Source organism: Amborella trichopoda, chromosome 9 (assembly GCF_054954075.1).
Source record: "Amborella trichopoda isolate Santa Cruz 75 chromosome 9, AtrichopodaSantaCruz75HAP2 v2.0, whole genome shotgun sequence".
Taxonomy (NCBI): Eukaryota; Viridiplantae; Streptophyta; class Magnoliopsida; order Amborellales; family Amborellaceae; genus Amborella; species Amborella trichopoda.
Genome location: NC_142344.1, coordinates 11,311,796 through 11,324,801, shown reverse-complemented (window position 1 = coordinate 11,324,801; position 13,006 = coordinate 11,311,796). Strand labels below are relative to the sequence as shown.

The window sequence follows — 13,006 nt, the reverse complement described above, 5'->3', positions numbered from 1 at the left end:
GTCAAATCTGAAATATTCACATTTTTTAACTAAATTTTTACGATCCGTATTTTTTACCCGATTTTTTACCTCTGACTTTTTGGAGCAAAACCGATTTTATTACCGATGTTTTGATTTGGCAGTATATTGCTATTCCTCAACCTGTTAACTATGGGCACAACTACTTCGTTGGAGAATAGTTTTTTCGAAGTTGACCCATTCCTAAACTAAGTTTGCCTTTATTTTTTATCCAAACCTGAGAGAGAGAGGGATTGTTACCTTAGTATGTAAGAGTTATACAACTAAATCTTACAATCAAATTAGAGCCCATCTAAAAAATTTCATTAGAAAAGGTTGTTTTGATGCCCAAATATCATCAAATTGATCATCTCGATATCATGATGCACAGACACGACAAAAAAATAGATTTCAAGTTTTGGAAATACTACATCTTGTAACTGTTAATTTTTTAAAAATTTTAAGTTTTTATAGATCTGCTCTATCTACATTATTTTTAAATATTTAAATTTTATAATTAAAAATAAAAATATATTATAAAATTATCACAAAGATTTACAGTATTGAAACCACATTTTTCAAAACTATTTAAACTACGTTTTACTTTGATTGTTTAGAGTCTCGACTCTATACAACCTACACCCTTTTTAGTTTAACGGTATAGAAGTTGAGTGGCCTTATAGAGAGAGATAGATTGTTAAGTTAGTATGTGACAGTTCTAAAGGTTATAATAATTGCCTTTTTAAGGTTTTGGGGGAATCTTAGATGGGCCGAGTAGCCCTTTGAAATCATCATTATCATTCAGATCCTTATTTCAATTATTTTCAATCGGTTGCACAAATTTTATCATGTCATTCTGCTTTATTTTAAGGCCATATCCTGTTTTAAAATGAGCATATGATATATTTATCATTCATAAAAAATTGCAGCATGGGGTGTTTTGTGTCGGTTACGAACCTAACACAACCCTCTTCATTTACTCGGGCTGGGACCCGCCTATGACCTGCAAAGGCCCGGCCAAGGCTGAGTTAACATGGCTGGCCGCTTTGAAATATTTCTAAAAAGCGTGGGGTTGCTTTGTCAAGTTTGGCGACTTCCATACTTTCCAGGAAAAAAAAAGAAGCTCCATCCATCAGTGCCGTTTGAAATTCAATGTAGTGGTCCCCAAAAGTGTCCTTTTAAAAGCCAAGGGCGGCCTCACGCTCTATCTGTAGCCCTGAGCTAGCTGCTTTTTTTTAAAACTTCGGCACCCTACGGATGACGACAAATTTAGATTGAAGACCTAAATTGAATTCTAAGTGAGACTTTTATTTTGTTTATTTTACTTTGAATTATAAGAACCATATGGAATGTGACTAAAGGAACCATTATTGAATTTGCCATATGGAAATGAAAACCCGTGATTTTGAAAGGACCATTATTGAATTTCCCTACATTATTAGTCAAGATGGACCAAAAATTAATGAATTAAAAGTAATTATAAAAAGTAAAATATCAAGAATGAATCTATGATAGGAAAAATGTTGTAGATAAGGGTGAGGCCTTAAACAATTAAATTAATATGCACTTTAAAAATTCACTTGATGAGGTTGTTTTGATGCTAAAAAACCTTCAATTTGATCTTCTCAACTCCATGGATATGAGAGAAATAGATTTCAATTATTGAAAATAATGCATCTTGTAATATATTATCTAGGCCGTTAATTTTCAAGATTTTCAAGTGTTCATGGATTTCTTTGATCTACGCTATTTTTGAATCTTTAAATTTTATAATTAGCAATAAAAATAAATTTCCTGGCATTGCGAAGATTTCTAATACTAAAATAACATGTTTGGGCAAGTGCACCCTACGTTGATTTGTTAGAGCCTCAGCCTTAAACAAACTACACACCTCATTCTATAGATTAAAACCCTAATCTGAAAACGGAAAAACACAAAATTACAAACATACTTGTAGCCTTCAGATTGTGAAATAAGTTGATTAAGGATGTCTTACAAAGCTCGATAAAATCCTTTCTAAATTTGAGTGTAATAAATAGCGCACTCTCAACCGTCCAGTTTCAATTCTAAAGGGTAGATGTAATCTTGACTTCTCGCGCCAGGGGTCATACCATACTTTTCCAAATGAAATTAGTGAGCAAGTACCACCAGCTGGAATTCACACATGAACACCTGTCTCTCTCTCTCTCTTCTCTATATTCTCTCTCTCTATTTATTGAGTCTCTATTCACACACGCACATTATTAATGAGTTCCATTATTTGGAATTGAACTCAAAGCTTGGGCATTCCCTAGAGAGAGAGAGAGGTTGTTTTGGAGCAAAAAAAAAAAAAAAAAAACTAGAGAGAGAGAGTTCTTGAAGAGAGAGTGTGTTTTAGTTTTTGGGCAAAAATATCAGAGAGTGATAGTGAGTGAGAGAGAGAGAGAGAGAGAGATGTTGCAGTGGGCATGGGCATACACATTGGCAGCGGCCATGGCGATGTTACCAGCCTCCACAGGGCTCGGCTTCAGCTGCAAGTCCCCCTCTTCAACCACCTGCCAAGCCTTTGTGGGCTACTTCCCCCAAAACACCACCACCGCCCATAACATAACCGCTCTCTTCAGCCTCTACTCCGCTTCATCTCTGTTCGCCGCCAATTCTCTCCCCGCCTCCACACCATCCTCCCACTCCTTCCCCTCCGGCCGGCCCGTCCGCGTTCCAATCATCTGCCGCTGTGCAAACGGCATCGGCATCTCGGACGGCACCCCTAATTACACCGTCGTCAAAGATGATACTCTCTCTCTCATCTCTGAAACCCTGTTTTCGGGCCTGCTTACTTTCCCCGATATTGCACAAGTCAACAATATTTCCGATCCCAATCGTATTCTTGTCGGGCAAAAGCTTTGGATTCCTCTGCCTTGCAGCTGCGATGAGGTGGAGGAGAGGAGGGTGGCGCATTACGCACATGTGGTGGTGGCTGGGTCGACCACAGACGAGATTGTGGCACGGTTCGGAGTGAAGAAATCGGTGCTGCTGTCGCTTAACAATATTACCGATTCTTCTCTCAAGGCCGGGGCGGTGCTTGATGTGCCACTACCAGGTTTCTCTCTGCTTCTTTGTCCTCCATTTTTGCTTCCTCTCTCATGCCTCTGTTTTTTTTTTTTTTTGCTATTTTGTGTCGCCTAAAATCTTCTCAAAAGCAAGATTTTTCATTAACTTTTTTTAAAACTGAACTGAATTTCTGAACTTCCTTCTCAATTGCTGCTTCTTTCTTGTAATGTTTTTCCTTCTTTTGTTTCATCATGAATTATGGGAGTTGTGATATTTGGACTTTTCATTCTATCACTGTGATACTTGTCTTTTCTTGAGAGATTAAAATGTTTTTTATTTTTACATTCTTCTATTGTATTACTAATCCTTTATAGAAAAAGGTTATATAAGATTGCCATCGGAAAATGTAGTTTTAATGTTGAAAACTCTTCTAATTGATGATCTTGACATCAAGATGTATGAATATATATAAGAAAAAAAAGATTTTTAGTCCCAGAAATAATTCATATTGCACCATGTTATCTAGACAGTGTATTTTCAAGGTTTTCATTTGTTTATAGATCTATTGATAAAAATAGATTTTCAAAAAATCCTAAGAATTTTTTACACCAAAATTATATGTTATGATAAAATTTGGAGGTGCACTTTAAATGGATTGTTTAAAGTTACAGCCTTGTACAAACCACACCCATCTTTTATTAGCCAAGAAATTCCCCATAAACAAGATTGGGGTTTCGTCACTAATCATGAAACTAAATTGTTTTTTCTTGATAAACAAACAGCTTGTTATGCCACTATGGATGATCGATCAATGGATCACAACTTGATCGTCCCCAATGGGAGCTATGCCCTCACTGCCAACGATTGTGTGGAGTGCTTGTGCAACTCTACAGACCTCAGGTGACAAACCAATTATATGCTTTGGATTTATACTTTCTTATTTCTTTTAGCCATAAACCTCGGGATTTATTTTTTCCATTACCTTCACTTCCTTCAAATTCCAAGCCATTAATTGATTGTGATTTATGGGTAACATTGTAGGTTACAGTGCAAGCCATTTCAGGTCACAAACATTTGCCCATCCATGTCTTGTGAAGTAAGCGGCCTTGCTAATGATCTTCCTCTTGGCAACACTGTAAGTTTTCATTGTGCTTAGTGATCTTTCTTTTGCTAAAATAATTGACTTTGTTGAATTAATTATGTATTTGTTTTTGGGAGGAGCTGTGGCCTCCCATTAAGCATTTATATTATTATGGTTTTAAGACTAATGTCACCCTTGGTCAAATTTGATATCATGTTTATCACCAACAGGATTGCGGTTTGACCCATGGGTCTAAAAGTATTATAGACCCATGGGGCAACAAGGTTTTAGTTTATAATATAAATATATTTAATATATAAAGGATGGGGTTGTCGTCTGGCCGCATATTTCAAAGTTTGGTGAAGCTGCACTTTAGATCCCAGCTACAAAAACAAGATCTGGTGCGAACAAATTTGTTTTAGGGCCTACAAATTATCTGCTCGATTTGAAGCTCAAAAAATGGTGCAAAGCTGACGAACTATTAACAATTAAAATCAATGGGCTAAAAAAGGTTTTACAACCATATTTTAGTGCTTGAAATCTATTTTTTTTCCAATCAAGGGGGCGATGCTGGTTTTTGGGCATCGGAATTGCAATTTCAAATTAGATTTAAGGTGCCGCTAGATAAAGCTGTGGTTTTAGAAAATATTTTTCCATGCATGAACAATTTCAGTTTATAGTGCATGTTCTGCATCATGTTTTCTCATAAATTCTTTTCAAAGTGTATTAGTATATTGGGAAAAGTATATAATGAGACGATTTATCTTTGGCACAAAAGGATCACAATTATTTTTTAACATTGGATTTGAAATTAAATAGTCTCAAATTTCAAATGAAATTTTATCGAACTTTTTGACACACCAAAATTATCAGGTTTTCACCTCACATGATTATAAATAATTGTGATCTCTTTGTATGAAAGATTAATGGTACGATTGTATACATGTTTTCTCACAAATTAATTCAATTCGGTAAAATTTAGATGCCCAAGGGTTGAATAGAATGTCGGTGTGTGAATTTTCAATCCAATTCACCACTTGATAAAATATAGATGGCTCAGGTTTTACGTACCCCACGATTTGACCTGTACCTCCAATTTTCAATTAAAAATATCTTCTTCCTTTATATGGGTTTCGTTCTTAAGAAGGTTCAAGGATAATGTTTGCTCAATTTCGTGTATTCACTATAGCCTTTGTACCCTTTTATTTCAGCTTTCCAGTAGCGCAAATTCTACCTCAACGGCCTGCCCATCGGCCACTTGCGCTTACCAGGGCTACACCAACGCCACCATCTTCACTAAGCTCGATACTTCCACATGTTCAGGTGCAGTCTCATTCCTTCTTAAATGACTATCTCATCATTAGGGGTGGCAATGGTCCAGGCCCGGCCCAGACCTAAACTTCTAGGGCTTGGCTCTCACTGCTAGCCTAATTGGCCCGGCCCGACCCGACCCTTTTTCTTTTAGTTTTTCATGAGATTTTATTTAACCCGGCTGGGCCCGGCCCGGCCTAACCTTTTTTCTTTAGCTTTTTTATGTGATTTTATATGGCCCGGCCTAGCCCTTTGCTTGGCCTACTCATTAGGGTTGAGAATGGGTTGGATTGGGTTTGGATCCACCAGGTTCTGGATTCAGATTTGAAAAGTATACGCAGGATCCGGATCCAGATCTAAAAAGTATTCATAGGATTCAGAATCGGATCCGGATGTGGAAAGTATACATAAGATCTAAATTCCGAATCCAAACCTGATTGGATCCCAAAAAAAATTATTTTATATATTTTATATCTATAAAATTATATATAAAAAGTACTATATATATATATATAATACTACATAATATTTTTAATTTTGGCTGGATCCAGATCGGATCCCCATGTAAGATCTGATCCAAATTCAAATCTGAATCCGGATCTATCCCGATATCCCAGATTTGTATAGGGTCCGAAATTCAGATTTCAGGTCCAAAGTGGGTAGAGTCTCAGCCGCGTAATCTTTTACTAACCTGAGAGAGAGAGAGAGAGAGGTTTTTCTTGGATTCCTAGCAGCTGGGATAATATGGAATTGGTAACAGGTGGGCCCCCTAGTTTTGGGTCGATTGCTCGAGTGGTTGCGAGATGGTGGGGCCTCTTGTTTCTAACAACACTCTTCTTACTCTCCTAAAAAGAAATCACATCTGAGAAGCACATATGCTTCAATTTTGGACTCAGTTACTGTTGAAAAGGCGGAGCAGAACGTTGTTATTGTGTGAATCTTTTTCATTTTGGAAAACGCAGTTATTCATAATGTACTGTGTTGTAACGTACCGTATTTTGTTTTTTTCTGTTACGTTCATTGTGTTATATGTACCTTGACCTCAGGCGGTCAAAAAAATGTTAAGAAAAAAAATACAAAAAAATCTGTTAAAATATGAAAAGCATATAAAGAAAGAAAAAGTTTATATAAAGATACTACCTTATAATGTAGAACCACGGATGCCCTTTAAAAATCCATCGGAAAATGTAGTTTTAATGTTGAAAAACCCTTTGATTGATCATCTCGATATCGAGATGTATGACTATGACAAATAAAAAGATTTTAAGTCTCAGAAATAGTGCATTTTACAATATATTATCTACAACATCCATTTTCAAGATTTTCATATGTTCATAGATCTATTTGATTTTAACCATTTTTGAAAGTTAAAATTTTATAATTAGATATAAAAATAGAATTTGAGATAATCTTAAGAATATTTTACATCAAAATTATATACCATAATAAAATTTGAAGGTGCACCTTACTTCTACACCTATGGATGCATCCGTATGCAAACTGCACCCTATAAAGAATGATTAAAACAAAACACATTCAAATGAAGTTGAAAATTTAATGTAAAAAATGGATTTTAACCCATTTTATATTTTTCAAGGGCTATTTTAAAAATTTTCTAAAATAGATGGAAAATATAAAAGTGAGTATTAATTAACAAAACAATTTTTAATCGTTACCATAATGTAAAGAATATTTAAAAATGCATTACAAATCAAATTCTTTATTTTTGAGAATTTATATACATTTTTTTGATTTTTTTCTTAAAAATACGGGTTGATCACCTTAACCGCCCAAAATCGGAATCAGCCACTGGCTGGTTTTGATCTAACAGGGTAGTTAGCAGTTAGATCGGGCAATTTTACGAACAATGACCCCAAGAGATTATAATAATCCCTAGCCATCAGATGTAGAATATGACATTTTGGGATGTCTTCTAAAGTTCGAAAAAACTTCTTTTAGACTTTGAATAGAGTCAACGAGACAACTCTAGTCACTTTGTTTGGTATCCAAGTGCCGTGGTACATTATGATCTCTTTTTACCGAAGGCAAGTATAAAATTTTCCCATAACTATACAAACAAGAAACTCGTTTCGAAAGTGCTTGAAAGAAAACTTTGAACTGGCCTTGCCTGGGATGTTAAAGGAGTGCTTTAACATGAGAACCTCTGATGTTGGTGAGCATCTTAGAAGTGGGCTGTGCCTGCACACACATTGGCTGCTCCACTTTAAAGGCCTAGAGCGTGTCTAGGAATGGATTTCATAATCCATTCTTCTCGAACATTGATTTGGTCGTCGATGCTCTGTGGTTTGAGGGTTTTGAAAAGTAATTAAATTTACAGTAATTGAATGAAATGAGTGAAAAAAAAGAAAAAAAAAAGTTCACACCTTTGTCAGAGCCTGATGACAGAATCCTAAGTAACAGGAAGCCAAATTAGACTTGTTGAAGAGGTGTATGATTCTCAAGCTGATCTCAAAGAAATAAACACATGTGGATACAACTCAGCTATTTGCATGATAGTGAAAGGAGAGCCAAATATAATGCAATTATGTGGAGAATTGAGTGGACCAATGATAAAAACAACTAAAGTGACATCTAGAATAGGACATCTTATCCTATAGGTAGGCTTGAATTGACTTATTTGATCTTGGTTCATTGAAATTCACATTTCTCTAACTGGTTTAGTCCTGATGACGAGGCAGATTCTGCCATTTGTGCCTTGCTCCATTTTCGAAATTATTTAAGAATATTATGAAAATATGGGGAAGAGATTTTTGGATATAGAAAACAGGATTTTGAATCAAGGAATAGGAAACTACCTACTGATCTTGTAACCCAAAATCCCAACTTTGAATAATTATTATTTTTTTGTTCCTGTTTTCGTTTAGGCGCTGAAGAGAATCAAATCATCCACCACCGAATAATTTTAATGCTTCAATAGGCTTAGATCTGGTGCCTGGTGTGCCACATTAAAAATGCATCATGCCTGAGTTCTACCTCCCAATAATTTTGCTTATTGGCCCCCTCATTTGCTATTTAAGGCCCTGAAATGGGTATTTTGAGCTCAAATGATTCTCTTTCATGGTTCAAAGTTCAAACTCATAACGTTACCCCTTCAATGCCCAACCCTAAGAAATCTACTTCCAGGAGATTTGATAGGGGTAAATAGATTGTTTTTACAAGTAACCCAGGACAACAACATTGGAATGCCATATAGAGCCATTAGGTAACTTAAAAAGGAAGTATGGATTATAAAATCTACTGGGTAGGTGAACCCATTATATTGAAAGGATACAGTGATGCAAATTGGATTTAAAAATAAATCTATATGTCCAAGCGGCTAAATTTCACTCTTGGTGGAAATGCAGTAGCTTTGGGGTTTGAGAAGCAAACTTTATCTCTTGATCCACTTTTGAATCAGAGTTAATTGCTTTTAAAATGGTTGGATGAGAAGCTGAATGATTAGCGGTGGCAACGCGTTAGGTCCGAGCGGGTTGGGTCTGGCCAGACTCGGACCTTGACCCAGACTCGAATAGTATTCAGATAAAATTTGGTGGTGCACCTTATTTTGATTGGTTAAAGTTGCAACCTTATGCAAACCACATTATTTATTTATTTAATTTAGAAGAGTATTCAAACAATTACTGTTGGAGGGCAAAAATATGAATTTGTAGATTTTTAAGTGATTAACCAATCATTGAGAAATGCGGTGTCGCTCTACAGTTTTGAATGTGATAGAGTTTACACCCAATACTGTGATTTGTCACAAGTTTGAACATCTTTCATTAATCATGACTACCCTTTAGTTTGTGCTAAAAAGGCCCTAAATCAGTGATTTAAAGAACGGATCGATGTTTCGAATAAGGCATTTTAAAAACTCATCCGGATCAGTGATTCAAATTAAGAATCGGCCGACTCGATCGGATTAAGCTCTAAAAAAATCAAAAAAAATTATTATTAAAATTATTTATAAATGTTATCTTTTAGAAATCTAATAAGAAATGAGGGTACTCCATTGTTAACTTTAACTTTTTTCATCAATTTGTGAATGTTGATATGTTTTTTCTCTGTATAAACTTATGTTAACCATTAAATTTACATCACACATAAGAAAAATCATATAATTATCATGGAGAAAATATATAATCATATATGGACTACTATAAAGAGTAGATTTAATCGATAAAAAATGGCCATTAAAATATCGAATTGGTAGAAAGCCTTAATCCCCTAAAAAAACCCAAATTATTACAAACTAACTAACTATAATCCAAATTTATTACAACCTAACTAACTATAATGTTATATGCTGAAATTAAAATTGTTGTTTTAAATTATATAATTATTTTATTATAAAATAATAACAAATCTAAAATATTTTGTAATACGATCTAATTTAAAACTAAAAAAACCCAAAATATTACAAACTAACTAACTATAATCAAAATTTATTACAACCTAACTAACTATAATGTTATTTGCTGAAATTAAAATTATTGGTTTAAATTTTATAATTATTTTATTGTACAAATAAAAACAAATCCAAAATATTTTGTAATACGATCTAATTTAAAATGTATTATTGAGAATTGTAAGAAAGATAATAAATTACGTGATTTATAATGCAAAAATTAATAAATAAAATAAAAAATTCGGTTAGAAATTATTAGAATGCATACCAATTTTCGAAAAAATACTTTAATTTTTCAAAAATTTAATTTTTTAGATTTCTAGAATAAATTTAGTAAAAGAGATTGTTAATCGAAAGAGAGATTTCAAATGGAATATTTTTTTAAAAAAAATTAAATTTTTAGATTTATAGAATAAATTTAGTGAAAACGATTGTTAATAGGAAAAGAGAGATTTTTAAAAAAATTAATTTTTTCTTATTTTTGTTGTCAACAAAAATAAAATAAAATGTGTCAAAGGCAGAATCGAACTTGAGAAGTAAAGGCTCTAATGTGAAAGTGATAACCACTCCACTACATCAGCACACGTGTAATTGTTTTCTATATTAATAGTACTTACCCAAATTCCATCATAATTTAACGCATCGTGGGAATTATCCCACATCCAACGGCGAGTTTTAGTTTTGCCTCTATAAATTGCTTTGTACGTTTAAAAACTATAGTACGTGTGTTTCCGAGGTTGTCATCCACGCGTGGCCGGTGGGAAATTGTAGTCCCACGTGTGGACTAAAGAGAGTCAATGTTGTTTTGGCACGTGCTAACTCGCTATTTGACGTTAGAACCGGGTTATGTTCTAGAACCCGAGCGGTTTGCTAACTCGTTATGTGACGTTAGAACCGGGTTATGTTCTAGAAGCCCGGCGGTTTGCTCCGGTTCTGTTCTAGAACTGGGCGGTTCACGGTTTTACACTGAAATCGACATCGGGTAACCGATTCATGTGCCGACCGACTCGGGCGAGTCCGTTGTGACTTGCCGATTTTTAAATCACTGCCCTAAACTATTGTCTAGACGTATCCAAGCTTATCCTCAAGGGCAAGGGAAATTTATCTTAATATGTATGAGAAATAAAGTATTTTACATTCTATTCATTTTTTTTTATAGGTAATCTATCAAATTACCCTTGAGATGTGAACTATTTAACATTTTAACTATACTATTCAGTTTTATTTCATAATATCCAAGACAAGACAAATGATAATGACTTGGAATAGTTCCAAATATGTAAAACATTAAATAATGCATCTCTCATTGGTATTTTGATCAAAATTTCCGATTTTATTTAATTTTAAAATACCCATCAAAATCACCACAATCAAATAGTTGCAAATGCTAAATAGTCTATGTAATTTGATAAATTTCCCTATGAATTTTACTAATTACCCAAGAAAAAAAGAATCTGAATTTTACTACAAATATCAAATTTTAAACAATATTGCTAGCTTGGTTTGAGGTACTCTAGCCATGTGGCAATTCTTTTGAAAGAGCTAAGCAATTTATTCAAAGATAGCCCTTGGTCTTTTACATCGTGAGCTTAAATGTTTTCCCCAACATGTTTGTTTTACCCCTAGAACCCCAGGGCCCTAACCTAGTCACCGTCCCATATGTACCTCAGATGTAAAACTCACCTTTTATCTCACCAAATACCTCATTATTCCTACCATAAACCCCTCCAGGGATCATAAAGGCTAATAGTTCGTAGTGATCTATACCGTAGTTGTTGAAGCATCATAAGAAATGGACGGGACCCACTCCAAAACCTCGATCTCACGATTCCAGTTAGGGATTTTTGATGGAACGCAGATCCCTATATTGTGATTCTCGTTCCCAACAGGTTTGAATCGCGGTTCTCAAGTGTATGATGCAATGCATATGATGTTTTTTCTATTGAGTAATGATCATATACACTGATTTAGGTTTGTGCCCAATGCTACTGTAAACCAATGCATCATATTTTATCCCTTAAAACATACTATTGCGATTCCTTTCTCATGGAATCGTGCTTCCCTGTGACAAGGATCGCTCCCTTGATATAAGATCATACAGACGACGATCCCAACTACAAAGAGCTTCTAACAAGCCATGACTCTGTAGACCTGAGTCAGCTTCTGCTCCCGGGAATACACCCGCACCGAACAACTATGATTTATACATCCTAGGCAATATCCTGAAAACGTCATAGAAGCCCCATAACTAGCAGCATTACTTCCTAATCCACCTAGCTCAATAGGAAAACTTACAAAGTCATGCTTAAGACCTACCGAATTAGGAACCTTCCTACACTGCTCTAAATCTAGAGTAGGATGATCCCACACCTTAGACACCCTTAATACGCCGTTATCAACCCAAACCCCATTTTGACCCATTAAATAGTATAAATAAATAAAAAATATTGTAAAAGGGGTAATAAATTGCCTCAAACCACTGAAAACCTCCACTAACAACTAATGGGTAGCTAGACGGCTACGGCTCAGATTGAGCTACCACTTGGGCAAGGACTATAAATTCTCCTTAGGCCAACAAATAGCCCATTCTCTAGACTATTTTTGAGCCCAAATCCTGATATTTTGACCCGGCCCTAACTTGCGAAATTTAACATTTTGGCCCCTCAATCCTGGAACCTGTAGGCATTGAAACCCTAACTTTAGACCTTCCAAGAGCCTGCAACGCCCTTACCATTCCAGCAAGCCTTGACAGAACCCTTCCATGCATTTGACCAATAAAAAATCTTAATCTGATCCACAAAACACCTTTGAAGGGACGTTAAGATCATCATAGGCATCCCTGTTCTAAATCTTCTAAATCTCTCGGCTATGATTAATTCGAGTTCACGCGATCATCTTTGGCTTAAGTTTTCTTCAAAGATGAAGGAATGGTCCCTCAACATCAAAATTCTATAATCCAGGCTTCAACTCCGAGTGCCAAGCCCGGCCTTGACTTACACGACCACCTTCTTCGATAATTTCTTACTTTCCTTCGATTTACCTATTTAATGTACCCTTTTTCTATTAAAAAGGTATTTAAACAACCTTGTTTCAATTTTCTATACTCTTTCTAGCTTGTCTTCCTATTCTAGCTGCGAGGCTGGTATTATGTGGGAAAACAATGTTATAGGCCGATTTTC

At 35.1% G+C, this 13,006-nt stretch overlaps 1 protein-coding gene across 1 annotated transcript; it reads left to right on the top strand.

Annotated features, from left to right (window-relative positions):
* The first annotated feature begins 2,405 nt into the window (after window positions 1–2,405).
* On the top strand, window positions 2,406–6,513 carry LYM2 (lysm domain GPI-anchored protein 2 precursor). Its single transcript, XM_011630657.3, has 5 exons — window positions 2,406–3,076; window positions 3,810–3,927; window positions 4,069–4,162; window positions 5,320–5,431; window positions 6,180–6,513. The coding sequence occupies exons 1-5, from the start codon at window positions 2,431–2,433 to the stop codon at window positions 6,266–6,268; spliced, it is 1,059 nt and encodes a 352-aa protein (XP_011628959.2). The 5' UTR covers window positions 2,406–2,430; the 3' UTR covers window positions 6,269–6,513.
* Window positions 6,514–13,006: the final 6,493 nt, after the last annotated feature.